The sequence below is a fragment of the Alligator sinensis genome, unplaced genomic scaffold (assembly GCF_000455745.1).
Source record: "Alligator sinensis unplaced genomic scaffold, ASM45574v1 scaffold1322_1, whole genome shotgun sequence".
Lineage (NCBI taxonomy): Eukaryota > Metazoa > Chordata > Crocodylia > Alligatoridae > Alligator > Alligator sinensis.
The window spans coordinates 2,071,927-2,099,439 of NW_005842116.1; the positions used below are offsets into that span (position 1 = coordinate 2,071,927).

The window sequence follows — 27,513 nt, forward strand, 5'->3', positions numbered from 1 at the left end:
GCATCGGCACAAGGTCTCGACAGGGTTGGGGTGTTGGTTCTGATGGTCCTTCTTGCTCTCTCCCGTAGGTGCTCGGCAGGCCAGCATGCCTTTCTTCCTAATGCCTGAGCCCCGCAGGAAGTAGCGGCCAGTCCCTGGCACTTGTTCCCGGAGCGATGTCTGCTACCAGGGGAAATGGAGAGCACTGGAAGTCCTTGGAGTCTGTGGGGATCAGCCGGAAGGAGCTGGCGCTGGCCGAGGCCCTGCAAATGGAGTACGACGCCCTGTCCCGCCTGAGGCAGGACAAGGAGGAGAGCCAGGCCAAGCAAAACACTGACCAGCCCCTCATTTCCTGGGACAATCCAGATCTGGATTACAACAAGCCGTCTGTCAGGAATGATTGCAACAGCATCAAGATCATGCGAGGTCTCTCCGGCTCGGACCCCACCCTCAATTACAACTCCCTTGCAGTCCAGGAGAGCTCGAGACCTCTGGGCACCCACAATACTACCTCATCCAGCCCACTGCCCGAGCCAGAAAGCCAGCCTTGGCTGAAGGGGCCTCTCTCCAGTGACTACCTATATATCTTTGAAAGCTCGGGGGGAGACTTCCTCCCCGAGCCGCTCAATGGGACCTCGCGCCATGATGGCAGTGGCAGCTCCCCCAAGAAGCTCTCTCCTCCTCCGCTGCCTCCTCGTATCTCCATCTGGAGCTCTTCGGAGGTGAACCACTCCTCCTTTAAGGGCTCCCCACCATCCTACAAAGGGTCCCAGCCCAACGACATCAATATGTTCTCCTCGGCCCATGAGCAGGCTGACCGGAAGCTGCTGGGCCGCAGGATCTCAGAGGAAGACCCGTATGGCCTGGTGGACTATGACGGCATCAATGATGCCATCACCTGCCTCAATCTGAAGTCTACCTATGATGCAGCGCTGCTGAGGGAGGCGACCTGGGGCTGGAAGGAAGGCAGGAGCTTCTTTGAGAAGGAGACCACTGGGAAGCCAGTGGCACGGAGCAAGACCATGCCGCCCCAAGTCCCACCCAGGACCTACGTCTCCAGGTTCGGCAACCGGAAGAACGTGACGCCCAACAAGAACCGCAGGATCTCGGTGGATCCGGTAAGAAGCTTTCTTTTTTTTTCTCCACCCCCATCAGGGGCTGGGGATGAGAGGAGTGGGTGATGTACCCTACCATCACCATGCCCAGGTGGCTTCTTCTCATCCTCAACCACTCTCCCCCTGAGCTGGACCCTCCAGGGCTCAGTTGAGAAGGGGTTGCCCCTATTCTAGGAGCTCTGCTCCATATCCTCACCCGACCCATAGCTAGCTCACCAGGGGGGATGGACCATGCTTGCACTACACGAGAAAGGGATCAGTAGAAGAATCGGGCAGAGATGCTGGGCACAGAGCAGGATGGGAGGAGGGGGTGGCGGGGCTCTATAGTGCTCCATTGGGAGGGGAGGTGGCACTGGCTCCAAAATGCAGAGTTCATGAGTGTTTGTAAAACAATGCTGTGTAAAGCCGCTGCGCTGAGCGTGAGACCCAGCTAGCTGGCAGACAGCTGGGTTATGTGGGGATAGTGATGATGGGGGAGAGGCAGGGAAGCAACAGGTGCTGGATAAACCAAGATGTGGGTTTGCACTGAGGCAAGTGCCTGACATGTAGGCCTAGATGTGTGTGTGCACGCGCATCTCCTTTCTCCCATTGACAGCTGGGGAGTCGTGATTGCTCCGGCCGGTTTGCTGGGTTTCCTTTGCTCCCCAGTGCACCGTCACGTGTCTCTCTGTTAGGGGCATCTGTGCCCTGACTTAGTCACCACCCCCTGGGGGCTTTAATAGGATCACTTTCCTGAAGGCACCACTACCCCAGGGGTGTTGGATCACCAGGCCATGGCCCTAACCCTTCTGGAGGGGAGCATCAGCCACGCCAGAGGCAGCAGGGGAAGCGGGGGGAAGAAATGCAAATCCTGTCCCAGCTCAGTCAGCAGCTGGTTGTGATCTTGCTGCAAAATGAGCAGCCTGCACGCCAGAGACCTCGTGCTCGCTCCTCTCTCTTCTCATTGTCTCTCCCTTCCTTTTGGGCTCCACCCCAGGCCTGGCTGTGCTTCTTGGGGGGCAATCGCAGCCACCAAGTGCTTAAGTTGAGCGCTTAACTGAGACGAGGTCTTAAGGCTGCCTGTCCTCCAATTTGCCTTTGTGCGGAAGCTCTCCTGTTTGCTCACCTCTCTGCAGCAGCTGTTGCTGGCATGGCACTGTAATGCTGGGAAGTGTCTCTGGTGCTTGCAGCAGTTCAGAGCATGGAGGAGCCTCCAGCACAGTGCTACATGAATGCAATTTGAGGTCTGCTGGCCTAGGGACACACATGAGTTCTGAGATCTCTTCTCTATCAGGCCACCTCCACCGCCAAATGAGCTAATAGTAATGAACCTTTCCCTCTCTGGGGCTCCGTACATTGGGATCTTTATTCTAGCAAAAAGGGCCAGGGCACCTTTACCTGCTGTGGCCTGTCAGTTCAGAACTGCGCTCTCCTGCCTCTGCCTGTGGTTGCTGGGACTCAGACCTGCGATGCCTTGTAAAACCTGCCCAAACTCGGTTCTTATTGATCAGCTCTGACTGCACAACACTCAAACCTCCAAGCGAGCTTTGAGCCCTGCGCTAAGCGAGCTTTGAGGGCACTCAAAGCGAGCCCTGCGCTAAGTCTGATGAGCCCCCACTCCCCAGCCTGTTGTGACACATGAGCTTCCTCAAACACCGGCTCAAGAGTGTGCAACAGCATGTGCTATTTATAAGGACCAGGCTAAGGTCCAAGCTAAAGGTGGTGTCCAGCAATAGCTTTCCCAGCTCAGGACTGAAGCTGCATTTCGAGCCCCAATGGTTGTCTCTGGCTCCTCCCGGCAACAATGCCAAGAGCTTGTGAAACATCACAAGATCCTCCGGAAAGAGCTGTGAGTCTCCTTCTGAAGAGCAGCGTGAGCTTTCCTGTTAGGAGTGTAATATCCTTTTGCAGCCAAGTTTGCGAGTTTTTCTTCTGCGACACCCCCCTTAGAAAAGCTATTTTGAGCCACGTTGCAGCACTGTCCTGGCTGAACTCCTGCTTGGAGGAGAGGTACAGAGTCCCCCCGCCGGTGGGGAGCTGCCACCCCCACCCCAGCACATGGCACTGACAGCTCCTCGGGAAGCGCGTGCGTGCAGGCGTGCGTGGGGAGGAAGCCCTCTTGGATCTGATGGAGGTGCTCGTGCCTCCAGGAGGAGAAGGATCTAGAGATAAGTGAGGTCGAATTCCCAGCTCAGCCCTGCCGGACCCCTCTCCCCGGTCAGCGGAAGATGCAGCCGGGGGCCTCCAGCAAGGGTTACGTAAGTCGCTCTTTCCTCGGTGCCAGCAACTAATTAGAAAGGAGCATTAAAATTGTCCTTAGCGGCTGCTGTGTTCTCTCCCTTTTTGCCTCTGCTGTTTGCTATTCTGCGGGTTAATTGGGCTGACAGTGGGAGCATTGTCTGCTCAGAAAGAGTGATTGAGGCGCTGAGACACCACCCCCCCCTTGCACACCCACTCTCTCTCTCTCACACACACACACTCTGAGCCTGGCGCTCCGAGGGCTGCTGCGTGGCACTCAGGAAAGAGGGGACGGGGGGCAGGAGAATGGTGGCTGGGAGCGAAACACAGCGGGGTGCTCATTTTGATTCTTCCGTAGAAACTCAGAAATGGCAGCATCTCTGCCTTGCTCTCGGTGGACTTCTATTTCCACAGGGCCATGTGGGCCAGGGGGAAGGGCTGTGTCTCAGATGCTCACAGATTCGGGGTCTGTTTCTGGCACTGACTTGCTGTCTGACCTTGGGCAAGGCCTCTCTTCCTCCATTGTTTGTCCTCCCTGCGTAAGCAGTGAAGGACTCTTTCCACTTTGTATATATGCAGGTCCTAGCACCCTGGGGCCCTGATTGCAGCTGGGGCCTCCAAGCACTTCTGGAATATAATTAGGACTAGCGCACGGTTGAATAGTCTCTACAAGGGAAGGGGTGGATGCCTCATGGCTGGGGCCTTGTAGAAGGGGCTTGCCAGCATGCTGGAAAATGAACCGCAAGAAATGGTCTGCTGTGGACCAGCTGGGACCTGCTAATGCTTCTCCAGCTCTGCTGCCGCTGTCTCTGAGTCTCCCTCCTTTCTGTCTTCATGTCCACTCGGGGGTGGAAAGAACTGCAAGGCTGCTCCCGGCAGCTGTAGGCGTTGCATTGGTGCGGAGGCTGGGCTGCACTGCATGGTTTGCATAGCTGGACTCTGAAGCCAAGCCCAAAGCAGATTCTCAGGTGTGTGGGGCAGGGCTTGATGACCCTGGGGAGGGTAGAGGTAACTGGCTTTCTGCCAAGTATCCTGCCCTTCCCCTTGCCATGGTGGACAAACCCACCCCTGCAGCTGCAGACAGCGTGGTCTCAACCCTGTTTCAATGGTAGCAGATAGTATTTCAGCTCATTAGCTGGGATTGCTGGGGTGCCCAGCAGCTGAGCACCCCCCTGGGAACCCTGTGGGATTCCTCAGCTGCTGCCTGCAGGCAGCTCCCCCCTAGTGATGCAGAGGGATTTTCAAGGGGCTGAGGATCCGCTCCCCTGGGTGTGATCTATATAAAGAACATTACTCGCTGTAGAAGAAGCTGGGGGAGATACTCCATGTGCTGCTTAGTAATCGCATCCTGAATTCCCTAACGCCCTCCAGCTGAGCGTCCCAGAGCTCATTGGTGGAGAAGGGCCTGTGGCTGAGCTAAAAAACTGGGATTCCTGAGCTTAGCTGTGCCACTGACTCACTAGCAGGGCCATCTCAGCCAAGTCTTGTAGGTTTGAGCTCCCAAGTGTCTGCCCTCTTGGGGTGTCTTTGTCTTTGGAGGCAAACTGGAAGTTTCTTCCTGACCCCTTGAGTTAAGGGATGAAGCATGTGGGTCAGAAGATGCCCATTCTCCTCAGCAGTGTTGGATCAGACGTGTGCACTTCTCATCCTTTCTTTTTATGCCGTTGTAGTCTTCGGTCTTTAGCATTATCTTGCAGCAGTGAATTCCACAACTAGCTGCTATTAGAGCAGGTAGAGAAACACTGCCCGTTCTGCATGGAAAACGTGGAACAATTTTCATTTCATTCACAAATTCTGCATTTTTTGTTTTTCTCCCAATAAAACAAAAACTGAACCCTTTTCTGTTTTTCACCTCCCTCCTTCTCCGGTTTGTTTCCACTAGAAAACTTGGGGGAAGGGAAAGCAAAAGCAATTGATTCGGAGCCTTTCAAGCCTGTGGGAAATGCTCATTTTTTTCTTGGGGAAAAAAAAGTCTTTTGAGAGACATTTAAGTTGAAAGAGAATTTTCTTAGCTCTACCCACTGGCTCCTCATTGGCCTGCTGCTTTTTATTTTGTTAAGGGATTTCTCTTAATTTTCACCTGTAAGGGACATACTCAGTGGAACATGCCCCAGGAGCACTGGAGGTGACAGCACCCAGCTTGTGTCCAGCTGTCTCATAATGCCCTGGGAAAACAAGCACAGAGTGGCACAGTGAGCTGTGATGCTATGACCTATGGCACATGCAGCTTGCTGTCTCTCTCACGTGAACTGTGGTTACCGGTGGGGATATGGGCTGTAGCACCAGTGTAGAATAAGACAGCTCATCCAGTGGTCATGCTCCACCATGCATGGTGGCTGTGTGGCATTCGCCCAGCCTAGGTTTAGAGTCCAGTGAAGATATAGGGGGAAGTGGGACTGCTGTCTTGTCCCGTATGCGGTAGGATGTCTCCCATGGGGAGCTTTGCAGCTGCGATGTGCAAGAGGGGCTGGAGTGGATGGTGTTGTAGACCCTTTGGGATAAATGTTGCCTCTGAACCCAGGGGCCTGGACTCGCTGGCCTGGCAGTTTCTATCAGAGGCATTTCACTGGAAATTGGTGCCATTGCACAGCATGGGGGCTTCAGTTTGTGAGAGCTTCATTGCTACTCTCTCTCCCTCTTTCTTTGCTAGGTCGCCTCCCGCCCGCACTCCTTGGCCAATGGCTATGAACTGTTTGAGGTCTCCGAGGAGAGGGATGAAGAGGTGGCTGCCTTCTGCCACATGCTGGATGTGTAAGTGCCCTGTCGGGATTGGAAAGCGCTCACACCACTTCTCCAGGGTTTCTTGTTGGCCAACCTGTCTGGTCGAACAGGGGCTTGAGGGTGTCTCAGTGCAGCAGTGGCTGGAACGGCCTGGGGATTTAATTACTGAGGTTTACTTAATGCAGACAATGAAAGAACTGTCCTTTGTTGTCTCTACTATTTGTGCAGCTTTGTGGCTATGCAACATCACCACGGGCAAGAGGTCTTCCGGAAAGATTTATTCCCAGGGAGCTAGCGGTGAGGAGACAAGCCCATTTCTCCTGGGCCTTGACTAGACTCTTTGGCTCAACCCAGTGCCAAGAAGCTCTGGGGAGGATGGGGGAGGCCATGTCTTGTTGGCATTTGAAGGTTATAAATAGAGGCATCCAAGGAGACAAAATAAAGATGCTCCTTTTAGCCCAGTGGCAGGATATCAAGCTGGGAGAGCTTCTCAGAGGGGCAGAGAGGGGAGACACTAAGGGTCTTGAGAGAGTCTGGGCTCTGCTCCATCACAAGCGATGTTGGGATGAGGTTGGGCAGGGTGGGGATTAGTCCACACAGGATGTTCCACATGTAAAGAGCGGCTTGCAGGGAGGCACAGAGGCTAATGGGGAAGTGGACACAACAGCGAAGGCAGCTGGTATCTGGGCTAGAGAGAGGATGGAGTCCAAGACAACACTCCTCTGTGAGCTTGAGTGCTGGGGAGGAGGGAGGTGCTGTTGTCAGGGGCAGGGGGTGGAGGGAGAGGATGAGGCTGGTGGCCAAGAGTTAAGAAGCTCAGGTGGGTTCCCTCAAGCTCTGTTTGGCAAGGAAACACCATGGAGCCAGGCTGAGGTGTGGAGGGAGACAGGAGGAGAGAGAGATATGTGCTTCACTGGTGTTGAGGCCATGTGAATGGATCAAATCACTTGGAGCTTGGGTGTAAAGACAGGAGGAGCCAGGGGCAAGGACAGAGTCTTTCTGACACTGTAGGGGTACAGCCCTTTGTAGGCTGGGTGCAGCTGGGCATCCCTGATTCCTCATCCTTCCCCCTCTCATCCTTCCTGCAGCTTGAGGTCTGGCTACAGCATCAAGGACTACTCCCTCACCGGCTACGTCTGGAGTGCCGTCAACCTCAGCCCTGAGCACCTGGGCCATGGCATCAGCCTGAAGGTGACCGTGGTGTACGACAGCCTCCAGGAGCCACTCACCTTCACTTGTGACTGTAAGTCTCCTCTCAGGTGGTAAATGCCTGTGCTTTCCTCCCCCCGTGTCTGCCTGTGAAAACAGCCTCCTTCGGGCCCTGAGAGATCCGCACCTCCTCAGGTCACCATGACCGTGCGAGTGGTGTCTTCTGCCTTGTTCCTGCCAGCTTAACTCAGTGCATCAGTGGTTCCTCTCCTACAAGACGGCTGCCAGGTTATAAGGTGTAGCGAGTCTTCATCACTGACGCTCTGTGGTCTAATGCTCACTCTGCTGGTTTTGCTCCCTCCCTGCCCTGCAGGCTCCTCCACGGTGGATCTGCTCATCTACCAGACCTTGTGCTACACCCACGATGAGCTGCATGACATCGATGTGGACAACTTCGTGCTCAAGCTCTGCGGCCTGGAGGAGTTCTTGCAAAAGTGAGTTGCCTGAGTGGTGGCCAGCTGCTTGTACACGTGGCCCCAACCAGCCTGCCCTGATCTGGCAGGCCTGGGGCATCCAAGCCCCGCTGGGGTTGAGGGAGCTGGGGGTGCTGGAGAGATGAGGACCCTCTGGTGTGCTGCAGTGGGAGAAGAGGAGGCCCTGAGTCTCCATCTTATCTTCTTTCTTGCATTCTTCTTTCTTTCTCCTTTGCACGTTCTCATGGACAGAGTCCTACTGCGGCCTCCAGCCCACCTACCCCCAGTGTTGTGCTGTGCCCAGGAGATGAGCTGTTTCCAGTAATTTGGTCATTTCTCTTAATCTGCTCATGCGTCCAAACGGCCTGGCACCCAAGGGGTTTCTGTTGAAGGCATCAGTACTGACCAATAACTGGGTTAAGTGGACACAAGTTTGAACCCCTCCTGGGCCACTCCATCTACTGCCTCCTGACATCAGAGAGAGAGGCACTGGGAAGCCCCAGTCTCCTGCTGCAGACTATAAGCAACCCCAAGTGACCCCATGTGCCCAGGAGCTTGGAGAGAGCTGTGACTATGAAAGAGCGGCCAAAATAAGCTCTTTAGAAAAATAATATAAGCAACAAAGCTACTTAGGGAAGTGGCTGAGGCAGACAGTCAAGTTGAGCTTAATTTTCAGTGTCTGTTTTTAAGTGGCTGGGGAAAGCTGCCAGCTGGGGCCAGCTGATGGGAGGTAAGGTTTGGTGTATGGCCAGAGCTGGGGGAAAAAGTTGAAAAATATTTGGGTTTTGTTAAATTTTGTGCCTGTTTAGAAGGATAGAATATCATTTCTATCATTTTTGTTCTTGCTTTTAGCTTGGAACAACCAGGAGTGTGTTGGTGCATCCTTCCCACCTGTGGGAAACCAAAATGTGTTGCACAACATACGTGTTTGTCTGTCCTGGGTGTAAAAGAGCAGTCTGTTTTCATTGCAGGTGGGGAATATCAGTCCAGTATTTTCTTGGCAAGTGGGACAGCTGAAATGGTATCAGTGGGGCCAGGAGTAAAGGGGAGGAGACAAGAGACAAGGAGAAGAAAGTCACTGCCCCAAAGAGTCTGCAATCCTATCTTTTTCCTCTATTTGTTGTACAGCCCCTAGCACAAGAAGAGCCTGGTCCAGGACTGCAGCTCTCAGATGGTATTGCAGTACAAACACCGCTGAAAATCCTAGGGTGAAAGGTGCCAAGGAAAGGTGCTTTGCACCCACTGGACAGCTGGGATTGCAAGATTACCCATGCTGTCCTGTTCGCCCTGGTGGGACCAGACCGTGTGTTGGGGGAAACAGATTTAGGGTGGTCTCTGGCTCATTCTTGCAGCATTGCTTCTCCTGGAGCTACTAGTTCATGCCAGTAATGTGGAGACAGGCTCTGGAAACCAGTTCCCCTTACTGATTTCACAGAGGCCACAAAACTGTCTTCAGCTACTACCAAGCCATACTGGATTTCAAGCAGTGAATATGAGTGACAGGCTTCTGGCCTCAATACCAGCTCAGCTGGTCTCCCACATCTACTGTTTTTCCATCTATCATTTTGATAGGTGAGTCCACCCCAGTGCAGCTATTCAAATGTAATCTTGTGTTGGAAGCGAATAGACAAGCCTCTTCCTTGGCTGGTCATCAAGCAGTCAGGAGCTCTGTGTGCACTGTGGTACTAGCAAATGCAGAACATACAGGACCAATGGCATGCTTATGGGCCAGCTCCTGAGGTCATGTGGCTTGTCATTCATGACCAGTTGCAGGAGAGTTGCTGGTGAAGGTGGGGCTTTGATGATAGGCAGACAAGGATCTTTGGGTAAATCCAATACCTTTTATCAGACTAATTCAGATAGTTGAAAAACTTCTTCTTAGCAAGCTTTTGGGCACAAACACCCTTCATCAGGCTGAGGAAGCATCTCCAGATGTTCTGTGCCCTTCCTGGATTGAGTGGTAAAGCAGCAGGACTTTGACAATGGTTTTAGTTTTGTCTCTTAAGATGTGTGGCCAGTAATGAAGACTGAGAATTTGAGTTGGCAGGTGAAAAGCTAAATACGACTGTGGCTTGGCTGTCAGTGAGCAGAGCTCAAAACTGCTTGGAGCCCTTTGCTGAGGTTGGTTTGGAACAAGGACGAGGCTCGGTCCACGGGGCTACGTCTCCCAGATAAGTTTTGGTTTTCCAGCACAGAAGGCCATAAAAGCTTGCTATGTCTCCGGGCTGTTTCCTGTTCCTAGGCAGCCCTGGCAGGGTGTACTGTAGCTTCAGCCACAGGCTGGCTTTCTCCACCATAATGGGAGGAAGAGCCTGTAGGTCGATAGTTTTGATATGTAAGCATCAGGCTTGGCAGCACTAGACAGCAAAACCAGAGGATCTAACCTCAGCCTTCCCAGGTGAAAGAACCATGCGCCATTCTGGTCCTCATCTGCTGTATATGGGCATTAATGACTGTCCGGTGTTTCTTGTAAGAGCAGGGACACTGCCTAATGCTTTGGTCCATACTTCCCTTCCTTGCTGCTTTGCATTGTTTTCAGCCCAGAGGTGGCTGGGAGAGGAAGCAATTTTCTGTGGGGAATCTTGCTGTAAAGCACTTGAGGAGGAAAGGGTCCAAATTCATAGCAGTAAAGCATACCTAGTGCATAGGCACAGATGGCATTTCCTGGTAATTATGTATAATGAGCCAGAGCCAGTGGCTGGAAAACAGTACTGAGGGTCTGGTCCCATTTCTTGAAGCCAGGGGGAGCTTTGCCTTTGACTTCCGTCACCACAGGATTAGGCTTGCAAGGGGTAGCTGGGACTCCTCTTGTGCGGGGGAATCTCTTGGGTGGCTTTATTGCAAGCCACTCCTCACCCACTGCATAAAGGGGCATGGCCAAGACAAGCACAGCACGGAGCCAGAGCTCTGGGGTTTTTGGGGGGGATGACACTCCAGCCCTTTAAAACCCCACCTTTCTCCACATCTGCATAGAGCCCACGTGGCATGGAAGAAGCAGTCCGAGACCTTCCGAACTCCTTGTATTATAGATACACATAAGTGTTTCAGCCTCTATGACCTATATAGCAGAGCTGCTGCTGCTGCAGACACCCAGCCAGAGGGTGAGCTGAGCCAGCCTGGAGGGGAAGGTTTCTGCAGGAGGAGAAGGGCAAGGACGTTCCAAGCGCAGAGCCCAGGGGATCCAGACGAGCTGCAAATTCTTCTCCAGGTTTGGGGGTTGGTTGTAGAGTTGCTGCCACCGTCAGCAGAAAAATGCCTGCCTTTTCTTTTACATGTAATCAACCATAACCAGAAACAGCCTCCCTCGGAAAAAGTAATTTATATCAGATGAGGAAATAATGCTCCACACTTGTCATTTGTAGGCACTTTCTCTTTCTCCTGTGGGGCTCAGGCACTATGGTTACCAGGAGGGAAGGATTGATCTTTTCTCTTCCATGCAGCCGTGGTTGCAAACTGTTTGTCTGGGGGGCTGCAGAGAAGGGAAATGCCGCAAATGTTTCCCAAGCACATGGAGCATGTGGTAGCATCATTGCTTTTCTGGAGGGAGGAGGATGGTCTGAGGATGAAGGAGTGCATTCAGGCTGTGGGAGAGCTGACTTCCCTTCCTGGTCTTTCTGGGCAACTCCCTTCATCTCTCTGGGCCTTATCTCTGAGAAACAGGTTCTCACCATTTCTTTCCTCCACCCTCTTATCTTGCCAGGGGAGAGACTTTCTCTTACTCTGTCCATGTGTGGGGATCTGCTTGTGGCTGAGCATCTAACTGCTACCGTCCATCAAAGACGGTGTCCTTGGTGCACTCTGATGGCCCTGCTCCCCATACCTCATGCCAAGATGGCACATCTTTGCTGTGCTGTGTGCCTTGGGCATGTGGACAGAGCATGCTGGGCACAGAGCAGAGACAGCCCCTGTGTCTCCTCCTCCTTGCTGGCCCATCCGTGCAGCAGGTGCCTTGAGGAACTGCAGTGGGAATGCTCTGCTGGTCTCCCTAGTGCCCTCCGATGACCTTGCATGAATAAAGCCCTTGGGTTTCTGGCCGTTCCTTCCCCCCTTTTCCCAAAATGGAGCCACTGCTGGGGGGGGCCAGAAACCTCCTCTCATGGCTGGGAGGGCTGCTGAGCTTTCAGAAAACCCCAGGAGCTAGCACGTGGCTTCCTGCGATCTGTGGGTTTGCTTCTCTCACCAATACACAGTGTGATGCTGGGGCAAGAATCAGCCAAAGGCCTGGACACTTCTGACCCCTCCTCGGAGTCTCACCCTCCCCACCAACCCTGAAAAGCGCCCAGTGGTGCTCCAGCAGCTAAGCTGGCTCCCGTGGCTGCAGGTCAGGATACAGGCTCTACTGAGATAAGGGCCAGCTGTTCCTGCCGGAGTTCCTCCTGAGGTAGCCCATAGAGGGAAGGGCTTCCTGCTGCAGCTTCCCCAGCTCCTGCATTGTTCCTCTGCTGGAGGAGCTGCCTGCCCAGAGGGCAGGGCCTGGGGTCAGGCTGGGTGCCCAGGCCCGGATGGCCGTGGTGTGCAAGTGCCTTCTGTTAAGCTCCTTGCCTTGCTGGGTCCATGCCCATGCTGCCCTGCTCCCCATCATTCCCTCATATCCTGCCATATCGCGTGCATCCTGCCAGGGAGCTTGAAAATGTTCAGGCTCCATTATTTCCCCCTGGCACCAATGCTCTGCATTTTGTGTGACCAGTGAGAACTGATTTGGTTTATTGTCTGCTGCAGCTGAGAGGAGGAGCTGCTGTATCCGAACTGCCTCCAGGGCACATTAGCTCCTGCCATTGCCAGACAGATCTCTTCAGCCTGACCTGGCAGACCTTGATCACATCTAAGCTTTATCTTGACCTAGTTTGCAATACTCTGACCACCCCCCCGCTCCCCACAAAGGACTGATTTTTAAGTCCCTGCACAGCGGTGTGTCCTGTGGATGCCAGTGTATCCTAATGGCTGCCCTTCCCTCCTCTTAATTTAGAGCAGCCTTTTAATCAGAGCTACTGATAGGGCTATCTTGTCTGGGTCCTGATGCCTCCCTCTGCATGCATTGCCCTGGGCAGCTCTCCATTGCACCCTTCCAGCCTGGCACACGGAGTTGAGCTCTGCCATTCAGCGGTGCAGGGGCAGAAGGGACACCTCTCTCCTAATAACTCTTTTTCCAGCATCCCTTTAATTGACTAACAAATCCCCATTTTACAGATGGGGAAACTGAGGCTCTGCAGCAGGGAGTGACAGGGTTAAAACTCAGGCATCCTGGCTCCCATGCTCTGCTCCAACAGATACAAGCCCTAAGATGCAATGGAGGCCTTGAATTTCCAGCCTGTGCCCCAGGGAGGAGCAGGGCCTTGTGTCACAGCTGTTGTGTTGTCTCCATCCCTGCAGCAAGCATGCCTTGGGCAGCCATGAGTACATCCAGCACTGCAGGAAGTTTGATGCCGACATCCGGCTGCAGCTGATGAAGAGGAAGGCCGTACGCAGTGACCTGGCCAGGACGGTGAGCCATGCTCTCGAGGGGAAGCCCAGAGTGTCTTGAACAGCCCGTTGTCAGGATAGGTGGGCAGGGGGTGAGACCAGGCCTGTGCTTCCCACTCCCAATATGCAGCTACCGTTGCTGAAGAGGGGTGGTAGGCCCCCTACTCCATGCCTTTTCCCTTGCAGCCAGGGCTTGCCTTGCTTGGTCCAGCTTTCAAAGTCCAGCAAACCACCCTGGAGCTCTTCCAAAAGCTCTCCTTCCAGAGTGAGCAGCTAGGTGTGCCTGTATAGTGAAGCCATGGGGGTTCAAGATGGGATCTACCTAGTCCATGTCCCCCACAAAGGTGCAGTTCAGGACCTGGATCTATTCCGCAGGATGCTGCAAGCCTTCGCAAGGTGATGGCATTCCCACCTTGTCCCCAGGGAGACCATTCAGCACTAGGAAACCTTTCCTGATTACCTTTAACAGGAGGTGCCCTTTGTGTTCGCACTGCTCTAGGGGCTCCAATATTGGATCCTTGTAATTCCCAGGAAGCCTGGCACTGCCTACATGCCCAATAAGACCCATGGCCCCTGCCCCAAAGCGATGACTGCCAGGGGTCCTCTTCCATCTCCAGAGCTGAGCTTGTGGACCTGCTCCTGCCCCAGCTCAACAAGTGCAGGGAGGTTGCAGGGTATGGATGGTGCATTCCTGGGGCACATAAGGACTGGGCAGCGGGACATGGTTCCCTAGGGGTCTCGAGTCAGGTGCATCACCAGGTGGCCCTCAAGGTTTCCCCTGGATGGGCTGAGGAACAAGGAGCTGAATGGCTTTTCCTGAAAGTCACTCATGGGCTGTTGGTGGTGCTGGCCAGGCTCCCTTGGAAGCCAGGAATATAGGAGACACTTCCCAGTAGGCCTGAATTAGCAGCTGAGACTCTCAAAGACCCCTGAGGACTTCCAAACTGCTGATCCATTGAAGGTGCTGGCTGAGGGCTGCAGATCGCTCCAGTAGGTAGAGCCAGTGTCCTCGGCCAGGTGTATTCAGCACCTGAACAGGCCTCTTCCTTGCCCAGGTGAATGATGACCAGAGCCCTTCCACGCTCAACCACTACATTCACCTTCAAGAGAGGCCGATCAAGCAGACCATCAGCAGGTGAGGACGTGTGGTGGTGGGAGGATGGGGCCCATACATCTTGCTTTGGAAAGGGGCTGCTCTCATTTCTGGGGCTGTTGGAGCCTCTTCAGGACCTTTTCAGGCGAGAGGCATGGGCCCGAGAGCAGCGAAGTCTGTGCCTACCTGTGTCTCCTCTCTTGCTCCTTCTCTCCATGCTGAGCTCTGTCACCTGATCCAACAGGCAGGCCCTGAGTCTCCTCTTTGACACCTTCCACAATGAGGTGGACACCTTCCTGGCAGCTGAGGTGAGTGCAACCCATCTCCATCCATCAGGGAGGGAGTCTCAGCTCTTCAGGGGCAGAACCCCAGCCTTGCTACATATCCATACCGGTACAGAGAGCAGACCCCTGGCCCTGGGGACAGGACTGTGTCTGGGCTCATGCACACGGGACCTCCACCAGCTTAACACAGCTGCTTAAAAAATGTTTTAGGCAAGCCACAGTGTGAAGGCAATCACATGGGTTTCTGGCCGGCTTCTAGACGTGCTGCTTGCATTGGTGGATTTGGCTTTGTCTACATGAGAAGGTGGCACCAGTTCTATCATTTTGAAACCGGTCTCATTGAGTTGAGCTAAGAGGCTCTGCAGACACCTGGTTTGGTTTTAACATGGAATAGACGGCTCTGAAACTGAGCTTGGAGTGTCTGCAGCACGGCAGGAGCGGCCAACATGGTTTGATGCCTCTAGATAAACCTTCTGTATGTGGACTCTACACAGGGCCAGATTAACGCATAGGCAAACTAGGAACATGCCTAGGGCCCTAAGTGAAGAAAGGGCCCAGTTGTGCTTATTTTACATATTATAATTATTGATTGAAAAAAAAGTAGGGGCCCGTGAGTTTGTTTGCCTAGGACCCAGTAAAGGGTTAATCCAACGCTGACCCTACATGCGGGGGGTATTGTCTCCCCCACACTCAGTCTTAGCAGTCATAGCAATTTTTTACATGACAGTAATTTTATGCCTGGATCTCAAAGCACCCTTTGGGTGCGGGCCACTGTGTATGAAGAGGAAGGAATGGGTCTCAGAGGTCCTGACCACCGTGTCCTCTACTCTTGCCATGAAGGAACCCTGATTCCTGTAATAGAGACTCACTGGGATTTTCCCTTCTTGGTTAATTGCTGCCTTGGTTGAGACCCAGCTCTTGGCCTGGAGCCCATAGAGCCAACGAGCCTCTTTGTTTTGCTATGACTGAGCACACCTGTAAAGGGAGAGCTGGCCAGAACCTGAGCTGAAACTTCCCTTCCCCCTTTCCCCATGCACTTGGCCTCCTACTTCCTTGTTCCAGGCAGGGATCTGTCATCAGAGGCAAACTTCACCAGCCTCACAGACAGAAAGCTGCAGCAGCTCTGCAAGAGCCAGTGCAGCAGAGACGTGGCTCTAGTCAGCTTCCTCCCTTGCCTCTGCTTGGCTCTCTGTGCCTCAGTTTCCCTGTCTGTAAAGTGAAGGAGCTAGAGCTGGCCCTCTGGCTGCAGTGGTTGTGAGGACAAGGCGTTAATGTGTGCAAAGTGCTTTGAGAGCCCCTATAAAAGGAGTGGCAAAATGTGTATGATCCAAATGCAGAGCCACGCCTTTGTGCTGGCTCTTAATATATTAAATACAGTCTTTAATTAATCCAGGCGCTGGTCATTGGCTCTGTGTAGCTCCTGTCATCTGTGGATCTCAGAGCACTTGGGCCAGGGAGGGTAAATGTCCCTGTTTTACATATGGGGAAACTGAGGCATGGATTGAGGAGACCTGCCTGGCGGTGCCGGGTTGCAAGCTGGGTCTCCTGGGCCACCACCCCATGCTCAGACTGTCCTGACCTAGGCCAGTGTCCATAGTCTGTACAGCATCCTCCCCTAGTGGCAACTCCAGGTCCGTCAACTGGGGGCTACACATGGCAAAACGGTTCTGGCAGAGCTCGGTGCAAGACCCACTGCTGCCCTGGAAGCAAGTGCCCGTGTTTCCTTCAGCCCGCCCATTCCACGACCCACCCTGAGAACCAGGGCTCAGTCCTGCTGGTCCAGAATAGCCACCAGGCCAATTTGCTGGTGAGTTTGGCCTCCCTGCCCATCACATGTGCTTGTGCTGGACAGAGCCACAGATGCTGGTTGGTTTTGGAAGAACCGCAGGCTTCCCTTGTGCCAAGCCCACATGCAGAAGATGCCATCGTTCTCCCTACTTGGCTGGAGCTCTGCCCACTCTGGGAAGAAACAAGGAGCTGGATGAATAGAGGGCAGGCAGATGCTGAGGAGAGGGGTCATTTTCTCCGGGGTGTCTTGGGGATGAGGGAAGGCAGGTGCTGGTGGATACATCCAAGGCACTTCCCTCCTACTGCTGGCTGCTTGTATGCGGCTTGCTTTTGATGCACACAGACTCCTCCTTTTCCCCTGCCCTGCCGGGTCTGGGCTATATCCACCTCCCAAGGCTGGAAGGTTTAGACAAACAGGGAGAAAAGGGCTTGGTGCCCAGCATTGGAGACAGCAGCCTTCCCCAAATGGCAGCTCCAGGTCTGTGGTGTGAGGTACCTCCCCCAACCTTCCCCTCTCTGCTTTGTGGGGCTGGAGCAGTGTGAAATGTTGGGACCCTCCTCTCCAGCTCTTCTGGGCAGGTCCAAGTGGGAAGCTCCCATTCCCTTTCTCCTGGACCAGACACATCCCTCTGTCCTCCTCTGTGCCCTGCACACCTTGCTGCCTGCACTCCCCTGGCAGGGAGATATGGGCTCCCCCAGGTTGTCAGAGGTGGCATTGGCTGGCCACCATGGAGCAGCCTGGACCAGGGCATCGCAGCCCCAGCAGATCTCCTCCAGGCCCTGTCAAGCAGTGGGGTGGGTGGGAGGCCAGGCCGCTGGGCTGGGTTGGCGCTCTGTGCATGGCTGTCTCAGATGCATGCCTCTCCCTGCTTCTCCCAGGGAGACGTCCAGCCGAAAGCGGAGCGAGTGATCCAGTCTGTCATGGCCATTTGCAATGCCCTGGCTGCCATTGAGTCCCAGGAGATCACCCGTGCCCTGAACCAAATGCCGCCCTGCCCTTCTCGCATGCAGCCCAAAATCCAGAAGGTGAGATTTTCCAGCTGGGGGCTGAAGTCAAGGGGAGATCTAGGCTGATCATGAGTGGTCTAGTGAGGCAAGGACTGGTTTCTCCCAGAAGGTGCTGGGTGCCCCTCTGGACATCACAGCAGGTGCCAGTCTGTCTTGGGCACTAAAGGTGGGCTTGATTCAAGGGGCCTAATCCAACATCAGCAAGACTCCTTCACTGGCTCAGACCCAGGGCTTTCCAGGCCGGAGACTGCCCTGTGATCTCACACAGTCCCAGTAGCCCAGGCCTGGGTACCTGCCCTATAGCCTCTGCTGTAGCCAGAGCTGGCCTTCTCTGCCTTGGAAGTGCGTGGTGTTCAGCTGCTTTCCAAGGAACTGATTGCTCACCCATGAGATCCTGGTTCCCCAGCTCCAGAGGGCACCTGGACACGGTGACCGGTGCAACCAGAGGGAAAGCAGTGGGCTTTTTCACCAGAGCCCATGCCCTCCCCGCCACTGCACCATGTGTACAGCTCCGGGGCAGCTGAGAGCAGGCAGTGCCTCCATGGTATTACTCACTCCCAGCGCCCTGGTGCCAGGGAAGCTGGTTACATAAAGTCCCTGGCTTGGAGGATTGCTTCCAGCTGTGCCTGATGGCACTGGACTCACCCTCCAATTTGCTCTGCTGGTTTCTTTTTCCTCTGCAGGATCCAAATGTCTTGGCTGTGAGGGAAAATCGAGGTAATTTTGCTTCTCCTCCTCCCGGTCTGCTGCTGAGCTCTTTCAAATCCTTCCCCACTGGGCAGACTTTTGCATTTGAAATTTGTATGTGATCATTTTCAACAACAGCAAAAAAAAGATTATGCCCCCCCGCCCCCCACCCCTCCAATTTCAGGGGTTTCTTTTCCTTGGTTTTATGGTGTTTTGGTGTCTGGTGGGTTTTTTCCTTTTCCCTCCAAAGCACCCACATGCAGTGTGAGGTCATCTCCAAATAGCTTGAAGCCGGCCAGCAAATTTCAACCCCTGGAGAGATCATGAGAAGTGCTGGAGGGCTCATGGAGGCAGCTGTGAGCACCTCCTCAGGCACATGGATCCTTCCCACATCCCAGAGCCCTCTGCCCTGCTTTTGTCTGCCAACGAGCAGCTGGGCACATTGCTCCTGTCCTGATCAGCCTCTGGCCAGGATCCCATCAGCAGCCTTGGACATGTGCAGGAGGCACAAGGGTGTGAAAGGGGAAGCAGTTGGTTGCTTCTGATATGGGTTGGCTTGAGACTGCCCTGCCAAGGCCCAGCTCCGTATTCTGGGCATGGGCTGGGGGGAAAAGGTGGCACTGCTAGACTGCCGGAACGCCCCGTCTCACACCCCCACTGCCTTCCCTTGCAGAGAAGATTGTGGAGACCCTGACAGCCTCTATCCTGGATCTGGTGGAGCTCTACTGCAACACCTTCAATGCAGACTTCCAGACCGCGGTGCATGGCAGCAGGAAGCACTACCTGGTGCAGGAGGCCTGTCTCCTCCCTTGCCCCCTCTCCTTCACTGTCTACGCCACGCACCGTATCCCCATCACTTGGGCTGCCAGGTAAGAGCCTAAACTACTGGTGTGCCTCTCAGGGCTTCAAGGGACAGTGAAATGTCCCCATTTTGTCTGAATCTTCTCTCTGGTCTGTCTGCAACCAGGTAGCCAGGGCAAGGCTTCCCTGGAGAGCAGAACCTCTTCGCCTGGTATTCAAGCTTCACAAGTGAAAGCCATCTTGAGTGGCTAAGGGTGCACAAATCCCTTCCTTGTCCTGGGGGCCTCTGCCTCACTTTTGTTTTGCAAAGAGCAGCTGGTGTATTGCTCTCTGTCCTGACCAGCGTCTGGCCCACTCGAGGCTAGGATCCCGCCAGCAGCAGTGGGCAAGTACAGAAGGGACAAGGGCCAAACTGGGGTAGCATCATGGTCTCTTAGTGTGGCTACCCTTGTGCTCTGGGATGTCACTGGTTGAGGGGCAGGAAAACATCTTTTCTCCAGGCAGGTTGCTTGGCCAGCTGAATACCTTACACCAGTGGTCATTATGTCTTTCTCTGAGCCCACCTCCAACGCTGGTCCCTCTTGGGACAGAATGTGCCATGGATCTGGTCTCTCCTGGCAGTTCCTGCACTTTAGGGACATGTAAAGGAATGACTTGTCTCCGGATCCATCAAAGGCAAAAGCACAAACAGCTATTGACCTCCAGGATCCTCATTTCTGTCCCTTTGTGTAGTGCAGAGCGCTCACCCTGAGGGCATGTTCAGAGTCCTGGTAGCTGGAGTCCATAACACGTATTGGGTGTCTCGGAAAGCAGCACCACCACACATCGTAGAGCTCAGAGCTAGGAATGGCCCGTTGACTTAGGTCCTGTCCCCCACCCAGCCTGCAAGCATCACCCTGATGGGGGCACATCTTTGAGGTGACTGATGCTTTGTCAGTGGGCTCGTGGGGCTAGTTCAGGGGAGGAATCAGGGGCTGGCCAAGGGGTTTGCTCCTGTTGAGACCCAGACAGGAGTTGTTTGGCAGAACTGGGAGGACCCCAAATGAGACCTTCCCCTTCAGCTCTGTGTCCCTTCAGGAGAAGAAAGAGCAAGCCAGGACTGCAGGCCTAGGCAGGAGGAGAGCTGGGAGGTTTGGGATGAAGTTGTCCCAGACAGTTCAGCACTGGGGGGCTATGCTGGTGGGCAGTGAAGGATGGAGGGATGCTCCGCTTCTCCGTGCAAGGAGATGGGATGGAGGGCGATGGCTGGGGGGTGCAGCTGGGCTCTGCAGCCCTCTCTCCAGCTCAGCCCAGTGCTGCTCCTGCCGGCTGCACTGGAATTCCCTGCCGCAGCCTCCCTCCCCCGGCCCTGCAGACAGTGACAGATGGCCTGTTCCCAGCCAGGGCTCCGGCCCCGGCGGTCAATGGCTGTTTGTGCCTTTGCCTTTGATGGATCGGGAGACAATGAGGAGGGTGCGTGCATGGGTGTGGGTGCTGGGGCTGGGGGGGAGGCGAGGATGCTCCTTTGTTCGCGCCCGCGCCTGGATGCCTGTGTTTTGCAGGCCCGATGCCCATTGATAATCTGCATTCCTGGCTGTCTTACGGGCTCCGGCAGCAGGGCTATGCAAGGGAGGGGGGGAGGCAGCAGCAGCGGTAGCAGCCGCCCCTCCGGGGACCCCTCGCCTTTGTCCCATCCTTAATGTATTCCGATTGGTGATTGACTCCGAACAAAGGAGGTAGCCTGGGAAATCCAGGCATCCTCTGACCTTTGCCGCCCTGCGGCCCTCCTTGGCTCGGCGCTCGGCACCTGTCACATGGCCCTGCCCTTCTGGGAGACCCCCGTGTGATGGCATTCTCTGTGGCATATGTCGATCCTGCTGTCTGGAAGGAGCAGGGTCTCCTCTGCCTGCCCTGCCCCCATCCTTTCCTAAAGGGCCAGCAGCCTGGGAAAGGAGAGCCAGGAGGGGTGGAGGATCCCTCACCTCCCAGCTGGGTGTGGTGGGGCAGGGGTCTGCTGGGAGTCCACCCTTCTCTCTGGGGAGAGGGGCCATGCTGCTGGGTTGGCCCATTTCACCCACAGCAAGAGCATCATGAGCCCTGCACTCGAGCATCACTCCACCCTTTGGTGCCCTTTCCTTCAGAGGCCCCCAGGAAGGCACTAGCCATGGCAGAGGCCCTGCCTGCAGTGTGAGACCCTTCTGGGGAGGTACCAGCTCTCCGTGCAATTTTCTTGAGGCCCCTGGTTGCAGACCCAAGGGCCAAATGTTGGGCCTGCTGTTTTCCATGTAGCCTCCCTGAGAATCTGGCCCATCTCCTGGTTCTGCATCACACCTGCTCAGTCACATGCCACTGCCAGGGGGAGCAAGCTAAGTCTGCCCTGGTCATGGGGTTTCACCTCTCCTCTGTATGGGCAGAAGTGATTCCTGGAGCTGATGGGGGGGCAAGGGAGATAACCCCCCTCTGAGCCATTACTGGCCAGCAAATAACCAAATAATCTATCTCTGTGGCCTGGTACTCCTGCTCTCTGGGGATGGCAGGAGGGAGAGTGCCAAGGAGCCAAGAAAGGGATGAGGGACAAGGGCAGAGGGGAACAAACTGGGAGGAGACACATGGAGGGGCAGAAGGAGGCGATATGAGGCCTATTGCTCCTTTGCTGCGAGTTGCAGGCCTGTCCTTACCCCTCTCTTGCTTTCCCCCCTTCCCGTGGTAGCTATGAAGACTTCTACCTCTCCTGCTCCCTCAGCCATGGCGGCAAGGAGCTCTGCAGTCCGCTGCAGACGCGCAAGGCTCACGTGTACAAGTACCTCTTCCACCTCATCATATGGGACCAGCAGTAAGGCAGCTTCCTGTTCACCTTGGGCCAGCGGGATGCAGTGTGGGAAGTGGGGAACAGGCTGGGGGTCCTGCTCATGGGGATTTGGGTGCAGGCAGCCAAGGGGATGCAGGCTGAGTGCAAGATGACTAGAGCAGCATCAGGATGCACGGCTGCCTGGGTGACCCAGCAGAAGACCCCTGCTCCGTGTGCACTGAGCATCAGCCGTGGCCTGGGGGGTCCAGCATGTACAGCTTCAGGGCAGAGCCAGCGGAGCTGCTCAGACTAGGGGTGTTGAATTCCCAGGCAGCATCTATTTTGGCGGCTGTCAGGCTCCTTCCTTGGACCCTGTGCTCGGGTGTGTGTGTGTATGTGTCTCCAGCTGCTTCAGGGAAAGGGGATCTCATCCAAATATAGCCCTGGCAGCAGGGAGCCTGTAGTTGTCTCCTGAGTGCCCACCATGCCTGGCGTTTTAACCATGCCGGCGGGAGGAGGGGAGGGCAAGGGATAATTTTAGGAGGTGACTGTCCCCAGGAAGGGCACAGGGAGAGACATAGCAGTGCCGGCATGGAGGGCAGCTGCTAGACGCCTTCCTTCATGCAGCGTTTTCCCTTGCAAACCGCCTCTCTTGGACCCACTGGTGCATGGGCTGGGCCCTGAGCTTGCCGGGCAGCCAGGAGCTCGCATTCTTTGCTGGCGGCAGGGAGAGCCCCCCGCCATGGGTGCCCCCCGCCGCTGGGGATATGGCGCTGCCCTGGGCTGGCACATTTCTAGACTCTGCTAGCCCTGCATGGCCAGCTTCTTGGATACCTGGCAGCACTTGCCTTGAAGGTGCCTGAATGGGCAGGGAAGAGGCCTGGGGACGAGGTTAGTGTGCATGTGTGTGTGTGTGTGTGTGTGCGCGCATGCCCTCCTCCCCGTGGCAGGGAATCAGCAGGCTGCAGAGGGCACTGTGCCCAGTCCTGCAAATGGGGCGCTCACCAGGCCATGGAGGGGAGGGGATTGGATACCTGGCAGCACTTGCCTTGAAGGTGCCTGAATGGGCAGGGAAGAGGCCTGGGGACGAGGTTAGTGTGCATGTGTGTGTGTGTGTGTGTGTGTGCGCGCCCATGCCCTCCTCCCCGTGGCAGGGAATCAGCAGGCTGCAGAGGGCACTGTGCCCAGTCCTGCAAATGGGGCGCTCACCAGGCCATGGAGGGGAGGGGATGGAGGCAAGGCCAGTAGGCCCTCTGAGCCTGGGTATGAGGGGTGGCCCCCAGAGCTGTATGCTTGCTGTCCCCCTGGGTATCACCTTGGGGGAGCCCTGACTACCCAAGAGGGTGCCAGGGCTGCAAGGTTTCCTGCGAGCCTCCTCTGGTCTACATCATGCTGGTGTTTGCAAATGGGCTCTGATGTTGGAGCAATGCAGCACCGGGGAGGGTGGAGGATGAGCTAGGTTTTTTTTCCCAGGGGCCTGAATGAGTCCTTGTGATCTGAGGTCACCAGTTCCAGGGTTCGGCCCTGTTGTCCCAGTAGCTGGGGGCTCAGCACCCCTGCATTCCCCAGTTACGAATAAAGTGGGGAAACAAGGCCTTGGCCTTCTGGAGCAGCGATACCGGCTCCCTCTCCAGAGCCCTACGGAGCCACGGAGATGGCAAGCGGGACGTCAGCAGTGGCAGGGGGCTGAAGCTGGCACCCTGACTCCTGGCTCACGCTGCACCTTCTCCTAGGATCTGCTTCCCGATCCAAGTGAACCGGCTCCCGCGGGAGACGCTGCTGAGCGTTACTCTCTACGCCGTGCCTGTCCCACCGCCGGGCAGCTCCTCTGAGACCAACAAGCAGCGGCGGGTGCCTGAGGCGCTGGGCTGGGTCACCACCCCGCTCTTCAACTTCAGGCAGTGCGTACACATCTGAGCCCTGGGGGGGACCCTCTGCCCAGGGCTGGCATGGAGCACACGTGGGCCTGTCCTTGCAAGACGGGCAGGTTGGAGTGTGGTGCGTGCGTGTGCTGGGAGCTCCGGGACCCCACGCCAGCATCACAGCGTTTACCCTTGTGCTGAGATTGCTGCTCCTGGGGACCCAGCTCTGCAAGGCGCTGCTTCCACACTAGTGGGGTCTGCAATGGCATCGCCTCCCCTCAGGGGACAGCAGTGCCCCAAGGTCGGGCACTTGCGCTTATCCGTGGGTCCTGGTGCCCAGGCTCTAAGGTCTCCCCCTGCATCCTCCTCCAGGGTCCTGACCTGTGGGCGGAAGCTCCTGGGCTTGTGGCCAGCGACTCAGGACAACTCCAGGGCTAGGTCAAGCGCTCCCAACTTCAATCAGCCCGACAGCGTTATTTTGCAGGTGAGTCCCAGCTGGGAGCAACAAGGTACCCTGTTTTGGTGGGGGAGAAGAGGGGAGAATTGGAGCCAGTCAGAGCCTGGCATTCAGAGGGCATCAAGCATCTGACAGGTAGCCAGAGCTCAGCGTCCTCTTCTGTGTGCCAGCCCAAGGGCCTGGCGCTGGTGGTCTGGTACCATCGTGGGAACCACTGCCCAGCATGCGCTAGGGAAGGTGGCACACCTGGCTTGGATACTCTGTGGACCAGACCCTGGGGAGGTTTCCAAGGTAGGATGGGTGAGAAGGATGTCGGCCTTCCTCAGCTCCAAACACAACAGCGTCCCCCATGGTAGGAGCTGCTGACCTACCAGCCAGGCACCTAGAAGTAGAGGGCCCTTGGCAGGTCCTCAGCTGCCTTTAACTACCCTTTGCTATGTCCTGCCCTGGCATGTGCTCCCTTCACGCATGCCCGGGCCCTTCTTTCCAGCTCCCTCTATCCCACACCGGCTTGGCAGGATTTCGGCAGAGCTCCTCGCTGCCTGAGAGGTGGAAGGGGGGTGAAGCATCGTGCTGGAAGCCAAGTACTCCAGCTGGAAGGGATTTGAGGCTCTTCTCCCCTCTGGCGGCATCTGCGATGCTCGCCCTGCTTTGGCCTTGGCAGGGGCCTGCCGGTGCAGAGAGCGCTCGGGACTCCCTTTGTTTGTCCTCATCTCTCCTCGTCACGTCTCCTCCCCTGGCTCTGCTGCTGCTGTTTCTCTCTCCACTGATTTCCATGACACGTGTCCAAGAGATTGGGTTTCTCCTAGAGCCACTTACAAATCCATCGAGGTTTTCGTTTAAGATTGGGCGGCCAGCCACCTCGGCACAGCCCGCTGCTAGCAGGATGCCGCCTTCCTGCAGTGCTTGTTCTGCTGCTATGCCTGCTCCCAGCACCGGCCCCCGCGCAGGGCTTTGACCTCCTTTTTGTCCCCTGTGGAGGATAAAAGGGAAGCGTCTATTAGCACCTCGGTGCTGCAGCCCTGCAGAAAGTGGTGGGTCTCTGGGGGATAGGGCCTGCAGATGCTGAGCTGGCCGTGACCATAGGAATCTCCCCAAGCCTCCCAGGCCAGGATACTTTCTATCCCACTAGGCTCCTAATGCTCCTTCTAGCAAAGAAGTGATCGGGGCAGGCTTCCCTTCAGCCGCATCCCAGCCTGGATGCTGGGGGTGCCCAGAAGTGCAGCCTGCTGCCTGTCCTGGGGTGCCTGTGGCATCCAGACCTCACAGGAGATGGGGCAAGGAAAGGGGGAGAAGCAGGAGTGGTTCTGCTTGCTCCAGGGTAAGGAATCTGTGAGGGAGGGGGCCTGTGTCGGCTGGCCTGGGTCTCTGTAGGTTGAGATGAGGTGTGGGTGCCGTATTCCTAATGGCCCTTTGTGTTCCTGGGCTGGAAGCTCCCCAGGTCTTGGCTTATGGGCACGGCAGGGCCTGCTGATACATGGCCCTGGCATGGAGTCAGATGCTGAAAGCTGATCCTGGCTGCTGGGAAGGTGCTGAATAGGCCTTGTTTGGGGCAAGTTTCACAGCCGTGGCAACAGGTTGCGGTGGAGGGTACAGGTCATGCCAGCCACGAGGTGGACAAGCCTTCGGGGCACCTCCCCTGCCCCTGGGGAATGGGGCAAGGGGAGGGTGGGCAGGGGAGAGCCCCACTAGGCTTGTGGGAGCAGCAGTGTGGGTCAGGGAGCACCCCTTGGGGCTACTGCTAGGGCAGTCCGGTGTCCCTCGTGCCCTCGAGGGTGGCAGTGGCCCATCAGCAGAGTCTGCTGGGTGAGCTCTGACCCGTTCTGCCCCCACTACAGATCGACTTCCCCACCTCCGCATTCGACGTGAGGTTCATGAGCCCGCCGGCTGCCGAGTTCAGCCCCAAGTACGAGTTCGGCAGCTTGGGGGACGAGGAGCAGCGCAGGCTGAGGGAGGGGATGCAGAAGAAAAAGCTCTACTGGTGAGAGCCTGGGCTTGCTGGGGTGATGCAGAAGAAATCGCTCTACTGGTGAGAGCCTGGGCTTGCTGGGGCTGCAGGGCAGGGGTCTTGCGTTGGGGAACAGGGGACCTTGGGCTAGGTACTGGCTACAGCTCCTCGGGCTGTGCCTGAGATGGGCCCTCCAGTGCACCTGCACCTCTACTGAGGACGTGGTGCCCCACTTGTATGAGGGATGTCCTAGACACTTCCTGTGGCCCCTCCTGACCTCTTGCCCTCCCAGACAGCTGGGAGGGAAGGAACGGCCCTCTCCAGAGGTGTTAACAGGGGGTGTTTCTCCAGCTGTTTTCTCTCCCTTGCTTCCCCCTGCCCAGGACAGCTGGCTGCCCCCCACCTGCCAGCAGCCAGGCTGCCAATGTTTGATGCCCTGGGCTGCCTGTAAACAGGAAGGATCAGGTGTCGCTGGCTGCGCTCGCTCGGGGTCAGCTTGCTGCAGGCTGCGCACACTTCTAGGTCATTACTGCAGGGTTCCCACAGGCTGGGCAGGTGGAGGGGGTGACATCGGCCCTCTCCTACCCACACTGAGGATCTGGGAGGTCCTGAGGAGCTGATCCCAGGCATCTGGAAGGGCCCAGGCTGGGACTTCACACGACCCCCCCCAGGGTCCTGCCAGGCTGCCCAGTACTGAGCCCTACCCTGAGGTCTGGAGAGACTGTCCTTCCTGGGCCATGACTACTGCCCGCTCAGGGGCGGTGGAGCAGACCTGGGTGCCTTTGCTTTACTGGAGCACCCTCCCTCACCCAGTGCGGGTGAGCAGTTGGGTCCAGACCCACCAGCAGCATTTCCCACTGCTGCCAGAGTCCTGATTCCCACAGCTTCCTCGCTGGCAGGGACACAGCAGAAAACACGGGCTACTGTGACCAGCGAGTCCCGAAGGCCACCAGGCATGTGGACTCGGGGTCTCCAACCAGAGGGTAAAGCGCTGGGCTGCCCCCAGTACTGCAGCCCTGCAGGGCTAGAACGGGCAAATCCACTGGCTCAAAACATGGCGTTTCCCGGGGTGCAGGGAGCAGGCAGCTTGCCCTTCCTGGCATCGTGCTTCTGCAGGGCGGTGCCCGCCCTGCCCCAGGGCTTGGCAGGTTCATGCGCCCTTCTCCTGAGCTGGCAGCAGTGTGTTGCTCTTGTTTGCTTTGGGCCAGATCGCTGAAGGGAGTGCCTGGGAACAGAGCAGGCCTCCCTCTTCTCACACACACAGGCACACACCTCCTCCATCCTGACCCCAGCCCTTCCTCACATGCAGGATGAGCCACCGATGGAGAAGTGGCCTTGCTGCCTCACTCGCTCCCTGGGCCCTGAGCTGAGGCCATGCCATCCCACCCAGCTCAGAGCACAGGGTTGCCCACCAGGCGCTTCCTCGGGAAGCCATGCCCGCAGCCCGGGCAGCTTCCGCTCCGGGGCAGAGGCAAGGGCAGGATGCACCTCCTGCCAGGCCCTTCCTCCCTGGGTTCAGTGCAAGCTCAGAGGTGGCTAGAGGAATTGCTGACTGTCCCCTTCCCCGTCTGCTGCCATTGTGATCCCCTGGCACCCTCTGAGCCCCCACTCCAGCCCCCACAAAACCTGCCCTTGGGGTGACCGTGCCCATGTGGGGGGGAGCCAGTTAGCAGAGCCCCCCCCCAACCCGCCCTTGGGGTTGCT

At 56.3% G+C, this 27,513-nt stretch overlaps 1 protein-coding gene across 4 annotated transcripts in view; it reads left to right on the plus strand.

The window, feature by feature from the left end:
- PIK3C2B (phosphatidylinositol-4-phosphate 3-kinase catalytic subunit type 2 beta) overlaps positions 1-27,513 on the plus strand; it is a 60,562-nt gene that overhangs the window by 21,487 nt on the left and 11,562 nt on the right. For 2 of the 4 annotated variants that reach the window (XR_003094324.1, XM_014520445.2), the window contains exons 2-16: positions 69-1,097; positions 5,962-6,062; positions 7,121-7,275; positions 7,555-7,675; positions 13,025-13,136; positions 14,170-14,249; positions 14,452-14,515; positions 17,159-17,305; positions 17,971-18,004; positions 18,648-18,843; positions 21,465-21,587; positions 23,276-23,443; positions 23,777-23,888; positions 25,700-25,815; positions 25,864-25,890. Coding sequence is in view for 3 of the 4 variants with exons in the window: in XM_014520445.2 (XP_014375931.1) it covers positions 156-1,097; positions 5,962-6,062; positions 7,121-7,275; positions 7,555-7,675; positions 13,025-13,136; positions 14,170-14,249; positions 14,452-14,515; positions 17,159-17,305; positions 17,971-18,004; positions 18,648-18,843; positions 21,465-21,587; positions 23,276-23,443; positions 23,777-23,888; positions 25,700-25,815; positions 25,864-25,890 (2,498 nt within the window). In the remaining variant the exon portion in view is untranslated. Of the gene's footprint in view, positions 1-68; positions 1,098-2,977; positions 3,332-5,961; positions 6,063-7,120; positions 7,276-7,554; positions 7,676-13,024; positions 13,137-14,169; positions 14,250-14,451; positions 14,516-17,158; positions 17,306-17,970; positions 18,005-18,647; positions 18,844-21,464; positions 21,588-23,275; positions 23,444-23,776; positions 23,889-25,699; positions 25,816-25,863; positions 25,891-27,513 lie in introns of those variants that run through there. The other 2 variants (XM_025205483.1, XM_025205484.1) reach the window with 2 other exon arrangements.